This window comes from Lagopus leucura, unplaced genomic scaffold, assembly GCF_019238085.1.
Source record: "Lagopus leucura isolate 7727_CA_CO unplaced genomic scaffold, USGS_WTPT01 Super-Scaffold_760, whole genome shotgun sequence".
Taxonomy (NCBI): domain Eukaryota; kingdom Metazoa; phylum Chordata; class Aves; order Galliformes; family Phasianidae; genus Lagopus; species Lagopus leucura.
Window position 1 is genome coordinate 11,697,837 of NW_024962257.1, and position 22,271 is coordinate 11,720,107.

Here is a 22,271-nt window from a genome sequence, read left to right on the forward strand (position 1 = left end):
GTGAGGGCAGAAGGAGAACGAGGTGCTCTGACCTGAGGAGTCCTGTTGGGAAGTTGCTTCAGAAGCAAACTAAAAGATCACTGTTCACTCAAAACTGAGATTGTTGTACCAACAGAGGGCAAGATTCACATATAGGATTCACAGGACAATCTCTTTACGAGGATGGTACAATTTGAACTACTCTAGTGTTCTGTAAGACCTCACTTGCTTCAACAGTCAAATTTATGGAACAATACCACAAAAAATAACAGAACGGCAGGTCATCAGCAACTGTCTGCACAGCACTGCTTTTTACTGATTCACAGGGAAATTCACATGCATAAAATAAACAAGACCTTTTAGACACCATGAAAATTGAGGCAGCATAAAATCTTACAGAAGGAAAATGTTCATTGCTGGTGAGTATTTAACGCTCAAAAATGTTACAGGGGACTTTTTAAATTATAGACTGCACTGGCAGAGATAGAAAATGACTCCTGTATGTCCTCTACACAGCTCGTGATGATGCATCCTGTAGAGATGAAAATAAAAATCTGCACTGTCTGAAAAGTAGCTGGCAAAACTAGGATGACAAGCAAGAAATAAATAAAGTCTCACCTAAACAAAGCACAGAAAGAAGAGAAAACTTAGCCAACTTTAAGCCAGCGCTACAATAGCAGGTAATGAGAAGGAAAACAAGATGCCTGATTTTAATGGGTACTGACATAACGGGTGTATCAGAAATTTGACAAGCGAAAGATAACTAGAAGGACAGTAACGTCATGGCACTGACTGCACTGAAAGTCAAAGCAGGTGTCTTGTACTGAAGTTGAACAAGAACAACAGAGAAACATCATTAACAAACAACACAATCTCAGATGATTCCATCCTCAGACAAATACAGAATTAAAGAAGTGATCACCCATTGGGTTGGCCATCAACAGCATGGTCGAATCTGGGAGCAGGGATGGTATGAGGACAAGAAAGAAAGTATCAGGAGAAAACTTCAAAACTCTGCACACAGGCTGAGAAAATATCACTCTAGGTATGATGCAGAGACTAAAATTTGAAGAAGCTTAATGTACATGGCGAAATGAGTTGAGAAACTTGCAGTTCTTCACTTTTTCCTGAGCAGAGAGCTTGGTTCAAAGTGTTACCAGGAGATGCTTCACATCTGTGACTAATAAATATCACATTTAGCATCCTTGCAAAAGCAGTAAGTCAAAAAAACCTTGGGAAGGAGGGGATGTAACAAAAACAAAAGCTGATGAAAAGAAACCAACGGCTCAGCTAAAACCTCTCCACAGGCAACAGCACAGGGCCTGTGCTCTCCCACACAGTCAAAACTGCTTGAAAACAAAAAAAAAAAATGGAGAAACAGCTTATTGCTGATAATGGGCTGTTCATGGCACTGAAAGAAAAAGGAATTGCAGGAAATTGTGATTGTAATTACTGGGAAAGAAATCGACAGACAATATTCTATGTGGATAAATGCAAATAATCCTACCTTTATGTATATAGTGATGGGTACTGAATTAGTTTTAACCACTCAGGATAGAGTTCTTGGGGTGGTGACTGACACTTCTGTGGAAACATCAATGCACTGCTCTGCAGAGCTTAAGAAAAGATGAAAAGAAATATTAGGATCACTGCAGAAAATAAAGAAGAAAACAAAAAAAACCTCCATAACACCACTTGTATTCATGATGCACCCACCCACAGCACTGCGAGCACTTCTCATCCCTCCCTTGCCACCCCCAGCTCAAAAAGGATATAATATTTAAAGAGACAGAGAGGAGAATGATGGTTCTACTCAAAGATAGGGAATGCTCTTTTGCATGGGAGGGACAACACAAAGCAGATTTCAGGCTGGAAAACAGAGAAATGAAATTCAAAATAGCCAAGATACAATAAAAAACCAACACAACTTCTTGGTTATGCACTGTGTAACTGAAGAAAAAGAGGGTCGCTTTTCTAAAAGGGCTTCAACTGCCTAGAGATCTCCATCCAGTGAAAAGAAATGATTGGTTCTCCTTCAGGAATTGTACACTTTTCCAAACAGTTCCCACTGTCTTCTGATATATTTTACATTTTGCTTACATTAGGTTTAATAGCACTGTAAGAGAATATATGTATAAATATATACACTCGTGCAGACTGTGCATTTGTATTAGGAGAGTTAAGTACACAATGGAGGAAACAAAATGTTACTTACCTCCTTACTTAACTTTTACCCATGGGGATTTTTATTTTTTTTGTTTGTTTGTTTTTGGGTTTTTTGTGTGTTTTTTTGTTTGTTTTTTGTACACACCTGTTATGAATCATAAGTTATTTTTAAAAGCCAGGCAAATATACAAAGAAGAAATTGTGCCTAAGAGCAGAATTCCAGCGAAATTTGCAAGAAGTAAGCTTGCTTTTCATGCTGATAATGCAAAAGGTCTGGAGAATATTGCTTCTCTGCTGTGGGGAATGCTAGCTGCAAGGTCTGAGTATAATTCATCCCTCAGCCCAGTACTGAGGAAGTACATGACCAAGCCTGAACTGCAGCTCTACAGAGGGAACATCTAGCCAAAATATATTCACTAATGCTTATGGGACAGTCCTGATTTAGAGTATTTTTCATGATCTGTCATGCTATGTTACTCAACTGAACACACAGTAGGAAAAAGAATACAGAACCAAGGTATTCCTCAGTCTGTTCAATGTCACACACAGGATTAAATTCAGAACCAAGTACAAAGTCAAAACCACAAAAAGATACAGAAACCACATCAGCATGGCAAAGAGAATCTTTTTGTTTAGCTCACAGCTCAACCTTGCCTTTCAAAGCACAGAAACCCACGAAGAACTACAGCTAAACAAAACAGCTGGCATTTCTTCTATCAGCTACACAGATCCTGGCAATTACATTTGTCAAATGATCTTTCATGTTCTGAGATTGCAGTCTCTTCTCTGGGAGCTTTTTTGCCTTAGTTGTTCTGCAAGAGCAGATAGTTTTAGACATTTCCAATGGCTCTTAGGATTATGAAGCTTTCTCTGCTTTAGAGGGAAGTTTTACTTAGTTCTGTAGCCTGTCTCTCTCATTCCACTTTTTCTACACTGCAGCACAAGAGGAGCAGGCAGATGGTCTGATATTATGAGACTGCATTAACCAACAGATGGACTGACTGCTCAGAGCTGAGTCCCTATGCCAGCCACAACAGCATGCTCAAGGTTTATTCCTTTCACCAATTTTTATTGATCATTCCAACATTTCTGGCTTTTAATTCCAGTCTTGAAGCAGCAGACGTGAGAAAATGACTCAAATCATCAGAAAGCAACTGGAAGAGAAAGCATGAGATTTACACGTCTGATTTAAGATCACGTTAATGCTTTTCCCAAACAAGATGTACAACATTTCACAATGTGTTCCTGTTTGTATATTTTTCCTCTCTTTTCTCTTCCAATGAATGTGAAGTGGAGCAATTAATGTGAGATCCAGGTGTCAGTTGTCACAGAAGACAAGTCTGGAAAAGCAGAGCTCTGACGGAGCGCTTAGAAACATAGGGGGAAGAAAACCCAAATCAGAAGAAACAAGAGGAAGAGGACCAGAAATGCAGAGAAAATGTCACTTATCATCTTAAAAATCAGCAGAGCAAGAAAACCATACATCCATTTAGTTTATGTAGCATTCACCAGAAAAAGCAGGATCTATTCTACGAACATTGAAGGAACTGTCAGTGCACTAGCAGCATTGTTCTACTAGTTCTGGAATGGAATATTAAAGAAAATAATGTTAAAGAAATAACTAGATTTCCACTGATGTGGCAGGCACATTGCTCAGTCCCACTGTTTCTATCACATAGAGACTTTTTGTCATATGAAATGTCAAAAACATTCTGCTTGTATCAGAAACTTCCAGAGATCAAGTTTGAGTTGACAGAGGAGTGATTTAAGATGATGTCACATCATAGCTCATAATTCCTTCAGACTGTCAGAGCAGATATTTAGCAGTGAATTACGAGGAATCTGGCAAGTATAGAGCTTTTTGAAATCTCTTTAGCTGTCCTAACACTGGCCCAGTATTATGACTTGCACAAGGACAGCGTGGCACAGTGGCACAGCTAAAATGAGGCTGCTTTGGTCAGATCTTTGAATCCATCAGCCAGGAGGGCACTTCTACCATTAGAACAGCTGGTGAGCAGTAATCACATCCCACCTTCAGTGAGTGGGGAGCACAGACAGAGGCAGAAGCTGTTTCCAAGGAGGATAAAATCCCACTGTGATATTCTGAATATAAGTTTACCATAATAGGGAACCTGTATTTCTGTTGGAAAAGGCCCACAGGAATCAATACAGACTCCGGGCCATGGCTCCCTGCGCATCGCTCACGGAACAGCAAGGCATTCAGGAAGCAGTGTCACTGCTTTGGCAGGTAGCACACATTTTCAAGCCACCAGCCACAATGTATGACTAATATCTCCATGCACACAGTTCCTGCCTGCACCACTCACAACACAGTTAACGTGACTCAGCAGTCTCCTTCAGGAATAGCGCTACGATTTTCCCAGAAGAGATTCTTTATGAGCAAACAGCTCATGTTTATGGATTAAAAATGCTTTGAACTCTTAACAGCAATTCCACTGTCAGCCGCCCCTTCAGTGCTGCCTTGAGAACAAGCACTAATACTGGATCTTTGACAGTCAATTTCATGACCTGACCACCTGGAGAAACAGGCCAGGATGGGATTTCAATCTCATTATTTCATCTGGAGACAGGCCTTACAATCTGGCATCGGAAACTGTTGGCACAGGGAGCTGGCATCACAAACCAACTTTCTGAATTTCCAACAAATATGTAATCATACACACTGGGTGTGGTTGTATATGCATGTGATAGAAGGCATGGATGTGTTCTTATATTCTCTAGAACTGGTTTGTCAGCTGCGTTGTTCTCAGAAGCACAGGAGTAGATGAAGTTACGGAACTTTGTGGTTCCATAAACAGAGGCAAAGGCTTCTTTATCAGCACGGTCTCATTCAGACAGCATTGAATTCTGGCTATTTCAGCTCCAATTGCAAACAAGCCTGGGAATGGCTTTACTAACACAACATAGCCAGGAATCGTCTTTGCATCTTGTAAGGAAAAAGCACTGAAGCTCATATCGATAATTTTTTCCCATTCTTGAGGTCAATTTAACCAGAGCTCTCTCTCATATAAAAGGTGTGGTCACAACTGTTACTTATTTTTCAGGACAGGAAATTGCAGTGGGTTTGAACAAAGAGTACTTGGTGCTTTGATTTGTACTTCTGCTCAGAGCACTCTGAACAGCCCTTTTTTCTTTCTCCAAATGAAAAAGGCCAGAGATGCAAACCAGCAGAATACCCTACAAAGACAGCAGCAGTCATTGCAGTTTCATATTTATACTTCTTCAGTTGGGTACCGTACAGCCTAAACCTGCTCAAAACTTGTAGAAGTCATTAACCACACTGCTCTTTGGACTGCTTAATCAGGAATTCATCAAAATGTGGCATGATGCCTGGAGTTCCTTTAAGTATAATTTCTGTGACATCTTTCAGGATTCCTTTTTCAAAGGAAACTCAGCATCAAAAACTTCTGATTCCGGATGCTCCTTGCTGAGAGGTAATAGTGTGTTCATTTACAGTGCCTTGCCAGATGCTCAGGGTTGACATACTTGAATAAATTCAAGTTTAGAGAAGAATTTTTCATCCTTGAGTCTCATTACAGGCGGAGGTAAAGCCTCTTTATCTCATTGTCAAAAATAAATTCTGCTTGCCTCATTTTTCCATTCCAGAATTGCCTGCAGCATCCTTTTGTTAGCATGTTGTCACTGTGCAGCAGTTGCACTCCACACGATCACCACTTTCAAAGATACGCGCTTAGTATCTATGAATCTGATGCTGTCCTCCACTATCTGCCAGAAGAACAAGGAACTGATCTTGTCAGATGGTTATGATGTAGTCAAGTTCCTCAAGTTTCAGCAATCCTGTGAATAACAATTATCTTTTCAGTCACAATGAGGAATACGTTCACTTCATTCATGGTTGCAGGGAAATACATTTCCTTTGCATCCAATACTGCTGATTCAGAGGCTGAGTCCTTTCCTGGAGTGATCTGAGAGGTAGAATGCAGTTCTGTGAAGAGGCAACACTGATGGTTTGCATGGAAACTCCTCAAAGATGACACACTGTTAAAGAAACAACAGTAGTGCAATGCTCAGGGATGCAAAGAAATTCATTAATGTCCTGGCTAACTTGTTGATCTAATACTCTCTAAACAACAGAAGAAAAAAAAAAATATGCTTTCAGCAGCACTATATTTTCATCTTAGGCAGAGAGTGTTATCAGAGGGCAATCTGCCTTGAAATCAGACTAGAAAAAGGGCGTTCTGAAGGAAGAATCCTATGATGTAAGTCAACATACACGGACTTTTTCAGTTTGCCCCAGCTCCATCATCCCAGGTTCCCAGTAACTCATTCCAGATCACATACTTACAGGGCTTTAGCTTTTCCACAGGGTTGTCCTAAAGATTAAAACCCATTCCCTCCAGGAGCAGCTCACAATTTGTGGTGTTCAGCTCCAGAACAATCCCACCTGCAACACATCCCCACAGAACACTCACAGAACAGGAGCAAAGAGCCAAAGTGACCCACAATACACAGATTTCTATCATTCCCAACTAGACTGTTGAGGATGTGACAGGCTGGTTAGTGTAGAGACACCTAGGGAAGAAATGGCAAGATATCAGAACAGCAGGTGTTGGATGGTAATGAGATTACTAAGTCATCAAAATCCTCCTACCTACATGTACCTTCTCATGACACCATGCTGAGAGACACAGGACAGCAGGTAAATTGCGATGTGTAATAGAGATGTAACAGTGAGACAGACTGCTGTCAGCTCCTGTCTGAGACAAGAACATAGCACATTGCTGATAGCCTGCTAAAAGCTCAGGAGGTGTGAGGTGGACTTGACAGGCAGCATCCCTCTCACCCAATATCATTTCAGGGAATCCTGAAAATATTGTCTGAATATATTTTGTTTGTGAGAATGCACATATGGCAGTGCAAGGGAAGCAGTTTTGCTTTGCTTTAAAGTAGAAGGCCATTCTTTGTTAGGAAGTCTTACACTGCTGCCACAACACTGCAAGGTGAGCAGGGATGACACTGCCTGGCTAATGCTGCACACTGTGAGGAAGAGGCAGTCAGGAGCTGGAACCTCTCTGCACTTACAAGGAATGTCCTTGGCTTAACACACATCTCGAGCTCTGCACATGAGCTCATGGCAACGCTCTGTTCTCACATAACAGTTAATTTAGTGAAGAAGCAAGCCGAAAGCATACACGGGACAAAGACCAAATGTTGAAAGGAAGAATACAGATCCTTGGAGGTGAAGGCCGTCCAGGTGGGAGACTCCTAGTGAACCAAGTGCTGACCACTCTGAAGGAAATAATTAAAGGCTGAGTTAAGTCAGACAAACCACGGTGGCAGACGACAGAGGCTGATGGGTACTGAGACAGTAAAGGCAACAAGAGAAGACAAAGAAAGAAGAGAAAAACCCTCGAGAGAGCTTCTTGCCTGTCATATGGAACAACTGAGGTCTCCCCTAAAGATGGAGCTCTTTGCTTTGCAGGAGGGAGGCTTTTGAGGCTGGAAGTGGAGTTAAGTCCTAGCAAGGGACTGCCTGATGAATCTCAAGTTGGGAGCAGAACATTGGGAGATCACTTCAACATAAGCACTGAGCAAGGAGACATTCTCTCAAGAATGAAGAACTGTTCTGCTTCTGATCATCTTCTACCTGAAGATGCAGAATGCAGATACAGCTTGCATTTGCAGGACATTATTCTTTCAGATGAGATTCAAACTCAAAAAAGGCAGGAAAGGACAGACAACTGTGTAAATGCTGTATGTGTGACTTACCTTCTCCCTGTATTAAGGATACTTTTTAAAAGGTACAAAGCAAATATTCAACTTACAATATGAAGTAAGATGTGAGGGTCCTGATCCTGTCCTTCTGGGTAGGACCAGGACTCAAAGAAGGAAGAAGTGTCCATACCTTCCACAAGAAACTACCTCTGAAACTATCATACTGGAATAAAGTTTCTCATCCTGTTTGACCGGGTGGATCCTATTTCTCTCAGCAGCACTTACTGCTCTCATTACTCAGAGACCTACTGTTAGAGAACTCAAACTTCCTGTGACACCAACCACAGTCACTGTGTTTCTTCCTCCTGTCACTTTCTCTTTGACCAACAGGGCTCCTGTGCCCTTCACTCTTACCTCCCAGACCTCTACAGTCACTCTGAATATGATCAAGGCTACTTCTAGCAGTATTCCACATAATGCATGAGCTGCAAGACACAATAGTGTGAGGGCCAGATGAGCCTAGGCAAGTCCTCTGCAGCATCACAGCCCCTGGCATACAGTAAACAATGCAAAACAGCAAGTCATGTTGATAGATAAGCATCTCCATCCCCTATAGAGGACAGTCTCTGATAATCACCACCCTCATTTCCAGCTCTGTCACAATCCTTTCAGTGCATCAACATACAGTCCAAGCAGTACCACACTGACTTGAGCAGAATTTCTGCTCCCCCTTCTGTCTCTGTGGCTCTTAGTGCTGTACTAAATGCTGTGTCCCCATGTGCTGGGCTCTGGGAGCTGCAGCTTTGCCTGCTGGGCCCTTCTATAGAGACAAACTGTGCATCTCTGTAGTTTCCCAGCATTTCTCAAACTCATTACAGTTGTGTCTACAGCATCCAGTTTCAAGCACCTGTTCCTAGGTGGGCAATAGGTAGCTTACATGCAGTTTACATACTTGAAGTAAACTCCAGAAGCCAAAATATAGGAATCCTGAGATGGTCAGTAAAACCACACTGGCTTTCCTAACTTCTTAAAGCAATTGGCTTAGATTACTTCTTGATGACATTTACATTGAACTTGCCTTTCTCTCCCACTCCTTATAAACTGCATCAGATTGCTTATTTAATAGTGTGATGATGGAAGACAGTGACAGTGTACAAATATTAATGAATTGCCTGTGCTTTTGGAAGCTTAGAAAATCTCCAAGCTCTTGGTTTCTTTGGGCAAAAAGAAATTTACAAACTGAAAGGTGAATGAATGACAACTGCAGTTCATCATTTGGAACAGGGTTTTGAGGTTGATAAGCTTTGCACTGGAAGCTGGGGAGGAAGCAATAGCAATCAGGCTGGAGAGAGACAGAGCAAAAAGAATCACCAGAACTTTGAAGGTGAAGTTAGTATTTTCGGTTGTATATTATATGAACAAAACAGACAATGGGTGACATGTTTTATTTACCAAATAAATCTAGCTCTAGCTCTCAGGTGAAAATAACTTTTTCATCTGCTCAGAAAATGAATCATGATTACTTTATAAGCTTACATCAAACAATCTTCAGCATCAGGACTTAGTATTGAGGCCTCTTCAATTCCCAGAATACCAAATCTCAAATCCACATTTAATTTGGAAGCAAGCCAGAGATTGTTATAGAGCATGCGAGGCAGATTGAAGCACTTTTCTTAGAAATGTCCATGTTACCAATACCAGTAAACACTAATATTACAGTGGTGCTAGGAGATGCTGTGCACTGCAATGCTGTGCTCAGCACTGTTCTGCACAGCCCGAGGAGATTTACCTTTAATGCCCTGGAAAGATGCTGGAGATGATCAGAGCAAATGCATGCACATGATTATTTGAGAGATGTGCTTCTGTGCAGGGTGAGGGTAGGGGTCACGTGCATAGGTCAGGAGGAGACAAAGGAAACCTTGCAAGAAGAGGGATTGAAACAGAGGATAGATTACACATCCAGTGAAGTAGAGGACAGAGCCACACCACAGCCTTGAACTGCAGTCACTGCTACAGCACCACACTGGCCTGTAGGGACCAGCAGTGAGTATCCCCAGAAGTTAAAATGGGGAATAAACAAGCATTGGGGCAGACATGCTTTGTGTTATTCTTATCAAGGTTGGGTGGAGGAATTTATGAATTTGAACTAGTCAGGGCTTCCAGCTGCCTCAGGTTACAATCAGGTTTACATAACCTGATTCATTCCAACTCAAAGCATTTCATCATTTTCTTGCTATAGAAACTTATGGTTTTAAGAAAATGGGGTAAAATCTCTCCTTAATCCTGCTGTATCTCAGAACAATACCTTGGCTCTCTCTCTCCTATTTCTTTTCAGAGAAGCGTTGCCAGTTGCCTTGATACCAAATTGACTAATAAACGTGAAAAAAGCAGCTGTTTGCTGGTGATAGATGCAATATTACACAAAGTCAGTGTAAGAAATTAAAAGGCTTGTTTACAGCTATCTTTGTAGCACTGCTTAAGAACTCAAAAAATCAGATATGGTGACAATTAATCACACATATTAATCAGATGCAGTTTCTCAGACAAAATGTGAACCGGGATCATCCTGGTCACTGATAAGACTCAAATATTTGATAAAAGTGAGACTGGGTGTCTGATTTACTAAGCTCACCTACGTACATTATCATACATGTTCTTACAGTGGGGAGAGAATGTATATTTATAAGTGAATTCTGTGATAGTCTCTATGGTTACAACTATGGTTATATTTTTCTAATATACACCATTGTCTTCAAATGCTTAATTTTCCATGTTTCAATTGCTTAGGATGAAATTTTCCATCACTGCCTGTTGTTTCCAGGTGAATTCTCTAGCAGTTACACTAGCAAATGTACGGAAGAATTCTAGCAGGTCCTTAATGCTGAAACAGCAATTGGGAATCTGGCAGGGACTTACTATTATCATCTGTTACCATCCTCTCACATTTACCCCATGGCTTGCTGACTTTCAAAGACGCAGCGGATCCCGCTAGAGGCTTTGTGCTGAAATTTCCAAATGTAACATCTACAACAAATGCACCAGCCTCACATGGCCACTACCAAAATGCAGCCAGGACCACGTATCTGTGGCCAACCCCAAAGAGCTACAAAACAAGGTTCAAATGGGGCACATCGACCCTTCACCTGAGGAATTATACCTAGGGGCTGAGGACACAGAATGCTGCACATCATTATTTTTTTTACCTGCAGCTTTTCAACTGATTATAAATACTTGTCTCCACCCCACCAGTATTGTGGCATCTTTCATATTCATCCCAGCAGCAGATACATGATCGGATCTCCAAAAACCAACAATCATTCTGCAAAATGCTAACTTCCGTGAAAGGGAATTTCTAAGAATAAAGCCCAAGTATTATGTATTTCAAACCTGGACAGGAAGTATTTTCTTTGAACAGCCTTGCCAAAAAGAAATATCTAAAAATGGACATCTCTCACCAACCACACTCTTAAATTATGTGTGCCATCACCACCATGCATGCTAGATTCTGTTTATTTAAGTCATGGCATACCGGGGGGAAAATAGACTCCATATCCTATGCTTTGGGTCACAGGAGTCAAGATGCTCTAGGTTCTCAAAAAGAGGTTCTCTAGCCAAGCTGGGATCCTAACCAACAGCTTGTTCTTTCTCTAATATCTTTATCACACTTCTATTCTTCAGATCTTCATTCATCACCTTTTCTATTTCTCAGAGTTTAGGTGGTTGTCTACTAAATTTAAGCTTTTTGAATATCCAATTACTGCTGTTTCTGATTTCCTAATCATTTTTACTACCTTTGACCTACTTTGACTACCATGGAAGTATTTAGCATTTAAGTGACCAGTTGCTTCTCTTGTACATTGCAGGTGTCCTATGGTTGTCAGTAGTATCTGAGGTGTTATACATCATGCTGTTAGTCGTCGGTTTCAGCCTTATGTGCCTCGAGCTCTTTCATTCAAGCAGTGTAATAGATGGGCTCAAGTTAAATGCCTTTGCTGCTGTCTTCACCGTGCTTTCAGGTATGAGTGTTCCTTCCCCTTTTTGCCATAAGAACCAGACAAATCAAAATGCTAAAACTCTGAAGGGATAAAAACTGGGGGCTACAAGACTCTTTTATCTCCTCTGAACTATCACACTTCCACTGTGAACTGGGAGCTGGAGCAGCATAATAAATTCACCTCTTGCTAGGAAGAAGTAAAAAAGCACAGCTCTGATTTCACAATGGCAATGCAGTAATTAGCCTCTCCCATACCCTGCCCAGCCACTACCAGGGTCTCAGCCTCCTTCTTCAGCAACATCATTTTGATAATGCGATAGGAAATGAGAAATATATTGTGTTGAAAATTCTTTTTTCTGTGTTAATCCTAAGAGCATATGAGGGCTTGACACTCCAAACCAAAGAAAGATGTTTATCTTGTTCATCGGCAAAACTGAGAATGAAAAGGATTCCAGTAATCACACTTAGGGGAAATCCCAAGAGTAAGTTTGGGACAAGTATATCCTTCAGAACAACTGGTTCAGACTGTTTTCATGCTCTGTCTGTGCCTGGAGCCTTTCAATGTATGAACTTAAGGAGTTCACTTGTCTAAAAGTTATCAGATCTAACCACGTAATGAAGGACCACTTCACTTCTACACTGGCTCAGCGCTCTGCTTCCCAGGATTTATACAAGCAACTAGCCACAGCTGGCTTTTGTGAGCACACCTGGATGGACTTCTCTGGCAGATAGAACATCTGAATTAAGAGAATTTTGTTTTGGTGTGTTTCAAGCTGAAAGACATCATAACATGCAATGCACATTTCTGTGAAGGAGCGTCAATCTTCAGGACCGCCTCAAACTGAAATGCAGTTAGTGATATAAAACTTGGATCAGAAGAAGAATCTGAGAGGACAAAAAAAAGTCTGCTAAAAACTGCCAAAGCATAATTTTCTGGTTCAGATGTCACTCCCAACCCTCTTCCCATTAGGCAGAAGAAGTAATAAGTGCCAGCTTCAATTTGATCCCTGTGTTCCAGCAGCCCTTGTTCACGACCTCCTACTCACCTGAGTCAATGGACTGTCATCTTGGCCTCCCACTCAGCAAACGGGCTGAACATTGCTGAAACATCCATCTAAGTTCTGTAGGAAAGAAAAGAACAGAACAGCCTTGCTGTAGTTAGTCCTGGCTGTGCCAAACCTCCTGGTGACTGAGTGACAATGACATGCCTCAGGGTAGTCTGTAATATTTTATCAAAGTTGAAAAGTTACTGGCAGAAATAATAGGAACAGCAAAGCACCAATTTTTAACATCAATATCATACCTATCAGCTGGAAAAAAATCCATTTACTTAAGAAGTATAGCAAGCTCCCAATGAATTCTGGAAATTAAATGTAGCCAGAGACAATGAAGGTGTGCAGCATCATGCTGTGCTCCTGCGAGGCCTCCCACCCTGCTGAAATCCCAGTTCTGCCTGTGGGATCTGCTCTTTCCTCCTCCTGACTACCCAGTGTGTCACACTGACATGGAGCAGCTGAGCAATTCCCTGCAGTTTTCTGTAATAAAATATCTTCGTTCAGCCTGTGCAGCAGTTTGTAGCAAATATAAATTTTGTCTTGCTGAAGGTCCTGCTTAACATACCTGCAACAGAAACACATAATTCCCCTGGCTGCCTCCCCCAGAATTGCCCTACATCATTCCACGTGTGTGATGTGAGACTAATGAAGTGCTTTTGATTCTGGAAGTAAGGAGGAGTCAAGTTTAGAAGAGCCAAAATTTGGGTCTAGGGGAGAGAAAATTGGGATCTGCCACCTGGAGGAAAGGCACAGTGAAAAAACATGAATGGTCTGAGATATCAGGTGATTTCAACTAAGGGGCAAAGTGTAATACACCCTGCTGGGGCAGAACATCCATATTTCAAAGTGTCTGGAGCTGTTGCTGCAGCATGGGGTGCTTTGTAACATCTGTAGGAAAATGGACGGTCCTGCCTTACTCTCAGCTAACTGCTTGACCTTACGCTTTTGGTGAGCTCAGCTGCACTGCTCAGTACTTAAGCAGCTGTATCTCTAGCTACTGTAGCTAGAAAGTTCTCCAAGCATCAGAGCTGCTTTTTGCCACCAGTTCTTGAAAAGTGACGTTTGCTTTCCCTCAGTGGGACGTCTAGATGTAAAAAATACAGGCAGATTTTTCTGCTGAAGAGCCATGCTGGTGGTAACGTACCCTGTGACTTGCCTGCAGCTCTGCTCTTTAGCATCACAGGGAGCACAGTGCCTGTAATACACTGCCTGATCTTCCAGCTGCACTTCTCTCAGCAAAATACAGTTGCGCCACAATGCAAGCATCATCAAAAGTATTCCTATGATTGTCTCATCACACATTACTAAGAATGCTCTTAACTTTCCTGTGTAACATCCAAGCGTTTTATAAGTGCACAAATTTACATATCTATCAATTATTCAGCTAAAATATAGTTCTGTTTGGAACTGACACATCCACCCTAGCATTGTCTACAAAAGCGTCTCTTCTCTTTCTCTCACCTGAGGCCTGTCTGGGTCAGGCTGTGAGATGCCTTCTGGGTGGCAATCCCCTGTTTTGCAGCAGCAAGGTTGGTGGTGATGCTGACTGTGCCATATTTCCTTCAGTGGTTTTCTTTAACTTTTCTCTTAATTGAGGTTTCATTACCATGTAAAACAGCAAGCTCTCAGTCACACCTTTCCTCTGCACGCACCTCCGCAGGAGAACAGGAGACATGAAAATACAGCAAAGCCTGCGGCGGAGCTCTCAGAGCACTTCCAGCAGCGGCTGTCTCAAGAACTGTAAAAAAAAAATTCAGCTGTTCTGCTCTCTGCTTCTCAGGTCTCTTGGGGATGGTGGCACACATGATGTATACTCAAGTGTTCCAAGTGACAGTCAGCCTCGGGCCAGAGGACTGGAGGCCACATTCATGGGACTATGGATGGTCCTTCTGGTAAGTGTCACCACCTCTTAGTATCTTTTCATTTCTGAGTTGGTCCATCAACCTGTTGGGTGACAGTACATGTCATCTCAAATTGCCAGGAACATGCATGTGAATTTCCAGCTGCCAAAACACTACGAGCAAAACTCCACCATGGCCATACTATCATTGAAGGACAGTTCATGTTCTTGACAGTTCTGAAAGACAGAGGACAGTTATCAGTAACTGTGCAGCAGCAGCTGTGCATATCAGCAGGTACATAGCATTTCTAAATAAACAGCAGCCACAATTACCAACGCAGATTGAGCACTCTCATTAAAGTTCAATTTAGGTACATAATTACCATGGCATTTCAAAGAGTTTTAGGGGGGTTTTGTTGTTGTTATAATTAATGTCTTTGTTGAACCCTACAGTGCAATTTTTGACACAGCTGCAGAGGAATGCATAGCACTCCTAGCACCATGGTCATTCCCTGTGAGTCATGGGAGGTTTGGAACAATAGACATTTAGGAGAATTGTTGTTTTATATATATTTGAAACTTTCCCATTATCTTTGAAAATTACATAAAAATAGTTTGGTCAAGATGTACCAACCGCTTTACATCATTTGCAAGTTTCTAAGAAGCTTGATAAGAAAAGGAGAATGCAGAGAATAAAAAGACAAACACTGCAGACAACATTCACATCCCTCCAGAAGCATCATCCTCTTTGTATGGCTAATGGGGAAAATACTTGAGTTTTTCTTTCATTTCTGAATATATTGCATCATTTTAATTCCACTTCAAAGCTCAGACAACAATCTTTGCAAACACCAATAAATGAATACAAATACATCTTACGCACAGCACTGCAGGGAGTTATTAGTCTCTCCTCCCCTCAGTAGACCGTGTTTCATGAGAGGACTTATAAACATTTTAGTAACGTATCATTAAATATAAACAACATTTTTTTAAAAGCACACCTTATTAACTGTATTAATGGTAAATATTCATTATTGCATACAATAATGAGCTTATAAAATTATTATAAGTGTTTATAACATATATAATAGTAATTATTGTATATTTATTAATATAATTAAACAGTAATGCTTGCTATCTGTTTTTAGTAATCATGAGAGAACTAAACATTCAGACTGTTGCTAAACATCTTGCATGACAAATCAGTCAGAGTATTCTCTTCCATCCCGTGCAAGACAAGAGGCACCATGCCATCAGAGGCTCATAGGTCCTGTATGGCATCCTGGTAAACCACCAGCTAGAGCACAGAGAATTGCAACAGCACTGGAAGGAGCCATGGCTAAGAACCACAGGGCACGAATGGAGATCCAGGCTGTCGTTCACTTTCCATGTAACAATGGGAAAACTATATCTCCTGTAACTTTATTTCTGCATTATCAAATGGGAATGATAATTACACTTCCCAAAGTGAGGAATAGCTGCTTGTGTCACAGGGTTCGCAGTGTGGCCTTTGGTCCATGTTACCTTACCTCATTTTCCCAAGCCCTTGACAAAGGCACAAGTCAGGAGTGGAGCAGGATGTCCTGCAGGCAGCGAATTTCAGCAGGCCGGAGGATCAATGGATGTCCAAGCATGGCCCCTCCAGAAACAAAACAAATGCACAAGTTGGAGCTGTTTGAGCCACAAACCAAGCACAGCCCTAAGCTGAGCCACCAGAGGCAGTGCAGATGCAATCCCACTACACTTGATCCACAGCTGGCATGGAGGCACTGCTGCTAAAGAGGTCTCTGCTAAGGTAGGATGCAACTCGGCACCCTTTACATTTAAATTTAACCAGGGTCCATACAAGCTAAAATATATCAGTCATAAATGTCTTGTGATGATGATTTGCTAAATGCCAAACCTGAGGTCACAACCAGAGTCTTTGTTCTGCATTTCCTTCTCTGAACCTTTCAGTATTTCTGAGTTAATAATTAGAAATTATCACAAGCCTTTAAGAAAAAATAAGTGTCTCCGTATATTATTCACCAGGCACTAAGCAGGCACAGTGAAGCGTGTGGTTTCAGCTGGCTTCTTCCTTGAAATCAATTAGGAGACCAGCTGGAAATATTTGGGGATGTTGGAAATTCTCCACACACTGTTTGAAGCCACTTGCAAGGCTTCCCTGTGCCTGCGATTCTGGACACACACAACACAAGTCTCCTTCCTGCTTCTCAACACAACCACGAGAACCCTAACAAAGCTTCATCCCCTTAGGAGTCCCTGCACTTCTATCTCATCTGGTTGCATCTGGCAGACAGGTTCAAAAATCCCAAGGAAAAAGCTGCCTCTACACACTTTATTGCCACAGGAGTCCCTAAAGGACTGTTGTTATGCACTGAATTTTGAAGTCACTGAAATGAGACATTTCTGTTTACTTGAACCATTTTTTCCCCCAGATTTTTCAGTTCATGAATACATGTTCTTCGCTTAATTTTTAACGAAGAACTGTTTCCTTGTCTGCAGAACATATGCAGAATGGGAAAACAGTTCATGCTGAGGGCTCTGTTTATAATGTTTATTTATGAGGTAATGCTATTGTGCTGTTTTTTCTTTCCTGCATAATTTATAACAGTGTTAAAATTGGTTACAGAAAAGATGAAAGAAAGGAGCAGGTTAAACGTGTAGCTGACAGATAATTAAGTTAATCTAAGTTTGTTAAAAATTCAATGTGAACAACACATACCTGGAGCTGATGGGCTGAATGCAATGTCCAGGGGAGCCTGAACATGGATAATTTCTGCAAACAAAAGGAGTTCTTCATGCTAGGAGCCCCATGCTAACATTGCTGATCCAGCCTGGCACCGCCACGGTCACTTTATTTCCACTTCCTTCTCCTGCTGTCTCCCCGTGTTCCTGGTTGTTACTTGCATATGCACACCATGGGCTGCCAAAGGCTGACTAGCACTGCCTGCATGCTTGGGTCACAGCCCTCAGGTTGGGGCCCTCTACAAAACGCAACTGTTGTCTTCTGCTCTGGTTGGGCTTTTGGAGACTGGATGTAAGCCGGAAATGCTAGAAATGACCCTGAAGCAGGAACAGCATAAAGATATTAACCTGATGAAAGTAAAATGGAGTAGAAACCACCCGTCAAGTTGTGTTGGGAGTTAGTGTCCATGCTCTCTGAGGAATTATAGTTTTCTGTACAGCTCCTTCCAGGAATTCCATACTGCATTTAGCACTTGCCTGCTAGTATCTGAAACACTGCAAAGAGAAATCAAGACATGCTGGAATTTTGTCAGAGTGCCCAGAGTGTTAAGATTAGCACTCTTCCATATGGTTCCCGATGGGATCGAAGCTGTGCCCAGCCCTTAGCTCAGCATCCTGCCAGCGTGACTGAGCATGTGCCAGAGGTCGCTGGAGGTAAGATGAGGAGAATGGGTTTGTCACTGCTGACTTACCTGCCCGGTCGCATCCTGTGTGTGTGTGTGTGTCTCTTGGCTTCAGAAACATAACATGAGCTACTGTCTTAACCCAGCTGTCTGCTGGTTTCTCTCTCCACAGTCTGGCATGGGGTTCTTTCACCTGCTGCATGGCGGCCTCCGTTACTACCTTGAACTCTTACACTAAGACTGTCATTGAGTTCAGACACAAGCGCAAAATCTTTGAGCAGGGCTTTCGAGAAGAACAGAACTTCCTAGACCAGGAAGCCATCAAGTACTTCAGAGAAAGGTCAGTGCAGACAGCCTCTCGGTCAGTGGAGGTTTTCATGAACTCTGCTAGTCTCAGAAAATCCAGGCACGTGGGGAAAGTCCCGGAGATACCTGGTGAAGATGCGTGTTAAAGAGACAAAAGATCCTACACGGTCCATTTTTTTTTCTTAAATTTTGTGATGTCCCAGTGCCTGCTTGTTCTCCTCTACTCATTAAGACACAAGGCTGACCAGTCCTTACAGCATGCATCTAATTCACAGAAATTCATACGAAGCTGTATTGCAAATGCAAGCAGATATTCCTTCCCTGAATGAGGTGAAACTGGGGGGGTATAGAAAATGTTACAGCTGTCCTTTCTCAGAGTGTGTAATAGGTAATGCCTTAAAATCCCTAATAGCTGCTAATATATATTCCAATCACCACTGGCGCTGCCATCTTCCAAACTCACATGCTACAACTCATCCTGAACTCCTCCTCACAAAATCGTGCATCTGTCACATTGCAGTGCTATGCTCCTCTGCATACACACCCACATTTCCACCCACACTGCTGCCAAGGTCCTGGATTCACTTCAGATCTTGGCTGGGCTCTGAAAACCCACAAATGCTCCTTTGCTCTGCCCCCAAGCACAGCCTGTCCCTGTGCACTGCCCACCCCACAGCTGCTGTCCTTGCACACTGAGCCCATCATCATTAACGGCCCATCGGCACGCACTGCACACATCTGCAGACCTGGGTGGCTCTTTAGAGCCAACTGCTCAGTAACCAGCTGGTCCTGACCACAAAGATCTAAGTTCCGTATTCAGCTCTTTTCTTGATCAGTATGACAAGAGGAGTGCTACCAGCAACAGCTCTCACAGGTATTTTCCACTTCTTAAGAGTTACTTCCAGTCCTTCTGATGAGATCTATCACTCTGCTCTGCATTTCACCCCTGTATATTCCTGCTGCATGCTCAACACCCCAGTAGTGCCACCTCCTCCCCAGCAGTCAGAGGGCTACAGGGCAGAGGTACAAACACAGTCTATGTTCAATCTTGGCATATGCACTGCTCTTCCCTTCTCATGCACGACTGGCCTCTCACACACTCTTTGGCCTCCTATGTGATTCCATGTTTGGTCCATGACACACTAATCGTGCCTTCCCTTTCACTTCCCCTGCACTTCTAGATACACAAAGACTTTCCCCATACACATATACACACCTATCAGCAGCAACCTTCACCTCACTGCTTGCTCATCACAACCATCTGTGTTAAATGTCATTCTCCTTTCCAAAGAACACTGTGGTCAGTCTACTGTCAGCCAAGCCCTGTGCCCTGACCGCTGTTAGCCAGCTTGCTTTTCTTGCTTTTACCAGTGCAGTCAGTCACACCTTGTGCTTGTCACTGGTGGGGTTGTGCCTGAGAACACTGCCCATGTGAGCCATTGGAGCAATTCCACTTGCTGGAAGCAGATCAACCGCTCTGAGAGTGCTGACATATGTCACATAACTTAGTTTATTGCTCGTGCAGTAATTATTCAAGAAAAAGCATAGAAAAGACCTTAAACTTTGTAGGATCCCTCTGAAGGGCACTGGGGTTTCACAACTAGGGCATAGGTATGTTAGAAAGTAGGCTAAGTTACTGTGAGTTCTGTAACTTTCTTCTTAGCTGAAGCAGCTGCACTGAGATACTTGCTGTCCTTCTTTGACAAGAAGCTTAAGGCTTTACTTAAAGCAGCAGAATGTGAAGAATACAAAAACACTGATCTCAGACAACAGGGAAGGTGAGAGAGGCTCCTTAGGGGACCTCCATGGAACAAGGAGCTGCTAAGTTCAGAGAATCCTCACCAAAAGCCTGTTGCTGGAATCAACACAGAAGTATTTTGGGTAAAACATACCTAATGAGCATTTGTTCTTCTGACCAAAGCAGCAGGTTCTCAGAGGTGGAAGAACATGGCTGGGAAGCTTCGAGGAGACAGGAAAGCTGGCAGGATCAGACATCTCAGTAGCAAATTGAGGAGTTCTCCTGAGCAGGAAGAATGAGAGAGCTTGCTGCTTATAACATTGCTTTGGTTACTCGACCTTAAATAGTCCGTGCTGATACAATTGATCCTCTGTCAGATCTTGAGTTTTCACTCTACCTTTCAAACAATCTTGGAGGGACCATAGAAATGACCCAACCAACCATGACTTTCTTAATTTTGCATTTAGAGATGGCAATTAACTTTTAAAAACTCTTCACATGAAATGAATATACACAGGGAAGGGGAAGGGATCACCCTGTGCCTTTGGGGAACACCAAGTGAGGGGAGAACGGTCAGCGGAATTACTGAACTGAGAATTACAGATGGGAGACCAGCAGGATCGTAAGCAACAGAGTGTATTTTGTCACATTGAGAGGTGCTAAGGAAACTTGATAAAATATCACCACTGCCATTTTTGGAACAGGAACTGAAGACATTAACTGAACAGAGGACTGTAACCCTTTTCATCCCACACCTGCACTGTGTGGTTTGACTTGGATTCTTCCTGCATTCACACCAACACACCACACGAGCAGGTCTTAGTCCACAGTAGCAGTAAGCTGAATGCAGCACTACAGGTTTGTCTCGCTCCTCTCGGGAGCAAGGTTTCATTTTGCCTATGCTACTAGTAGGGTATTTAACACACATGGCCAAGAAAAAAGAGAGAGGTGCTACCTTAGCCAGTATAAATTCATGTTTGTTAACTCTCCTTTTATATATATGTCACTCAAAACGAGCTCCATACTAGGCAACACATGTAAGAACAGTCTGTTCCTTGTGAATGCTCTGTGTACTGGTCAGGGATGCTCTGAATTTCATGTTTTTTGTCTCTACCACTTGCTCTATGGCAGAACTGTATATTTTGTTCACTCCTTCTGGCTTCTTTGCTCATTTTGAGTCTGTGTGAACAATTCACTTGTTGCTCATCCTCCATTCTTCTTTGCACACGTGTGGCAAACACAGCCCAAGCACGGCGTGTTTCCAAAGGGAAATCACACCACATGCACATAACAGCTGCAGCAGACAACTGAAGGTCCCTCAATGGACCCCCAAAATGAAGCTGCTTCTTCTCGTAATATAGCCAAACACACACATGCATGGCATCCATCCTTTTCCCACCCATGCAGGGAGACACACATGCCCTGACCACACGTGCAGCCCTCAGTCCAGCTGTCACCTCTCATGCAGAATGAGCATCTCTGCCACATCCCCACTCACACTGCCACATCCCCACTCACACTGCAGTGAAATCTCACAGACCCCTCCGCAAACCCATCTCAGCTGCCAATGCCTCACATTTCTGTACTGGTAATTACAGCATTCTTGCAATGTTTTTAATTAGCAAGTTGTTGATACTTGAGCTCAGATTCCCTGTCAACTAATGTGCTTCGTGATTACGATGTTTGGGTGTTGTTTTGTTTTGTTTTTTGCATTATATCTGTTGCGTCTGAATATGTAACAAGTGCAGAGACAGCATTACCATGGAAGAGATCTAGAGCTGGGCAGCAATACAGGCATTTGTTTGTTTGTTTTTTAAATGCTAGGGCACTTTCAGTGAGCACCAGCACTGTGATCAGGGTGTACTGTGAATGCAGCAGTGCTGCAGCACCAATTAGCAGCACAGTGTTTCTGGATTCTTTGTGTCACCAGGGAAGTGCTGGCGGCTCCAGCAAGGACGTGACTTCCTCTGGCTTTGATCTTCCTTTGCACAAACAGAAATTAACTTAGATTCTCCTTCCTTCCTGGGCATATATCCAGGCATATTTTTCCTTCCCTCCTACTCCTGCATCTCCACGTTCCTTTTCAAACCTTATAAATAAAGCCCTCCAGCCCTTCTCCCTTGCA

General features: G+C 42.5%; 1 protein-coding gene across 3 annotated transcripts in view; it reads left to right on the plus strand.

The window, feature by feature from the left end:
• The window catches only part of GSG1L (GSG1 like), a 57,456-nt gene that overhangs the window by 22,761 nt on the left and 12,424 nt on the right, over positions 1-22,271 (plus strand). For 2 of the 3 annotated variants that reach the window (XM_042864490.1, XM_042864489.1), the window contains 2 exons: positions 11,706-11,858; positions 14,672-14,783. In XM_042864490.1, the coding sequence (XP_042720424.1) occupies positions 11,747-11,858; positions 14,672-14,783 (224 nt within the window). In that variant the 5' untranslated portion in view covers positions 11,706-11,746. Of the gene's footprint in view, positions 1-11,705; positions 11,859-14,671; positions 14,784-18,274; positions 18,443-22,271 lie in introns of all 3 variants that reach the window. The other variant, XM_042864491.1, reaches the window with a different exon arrangement.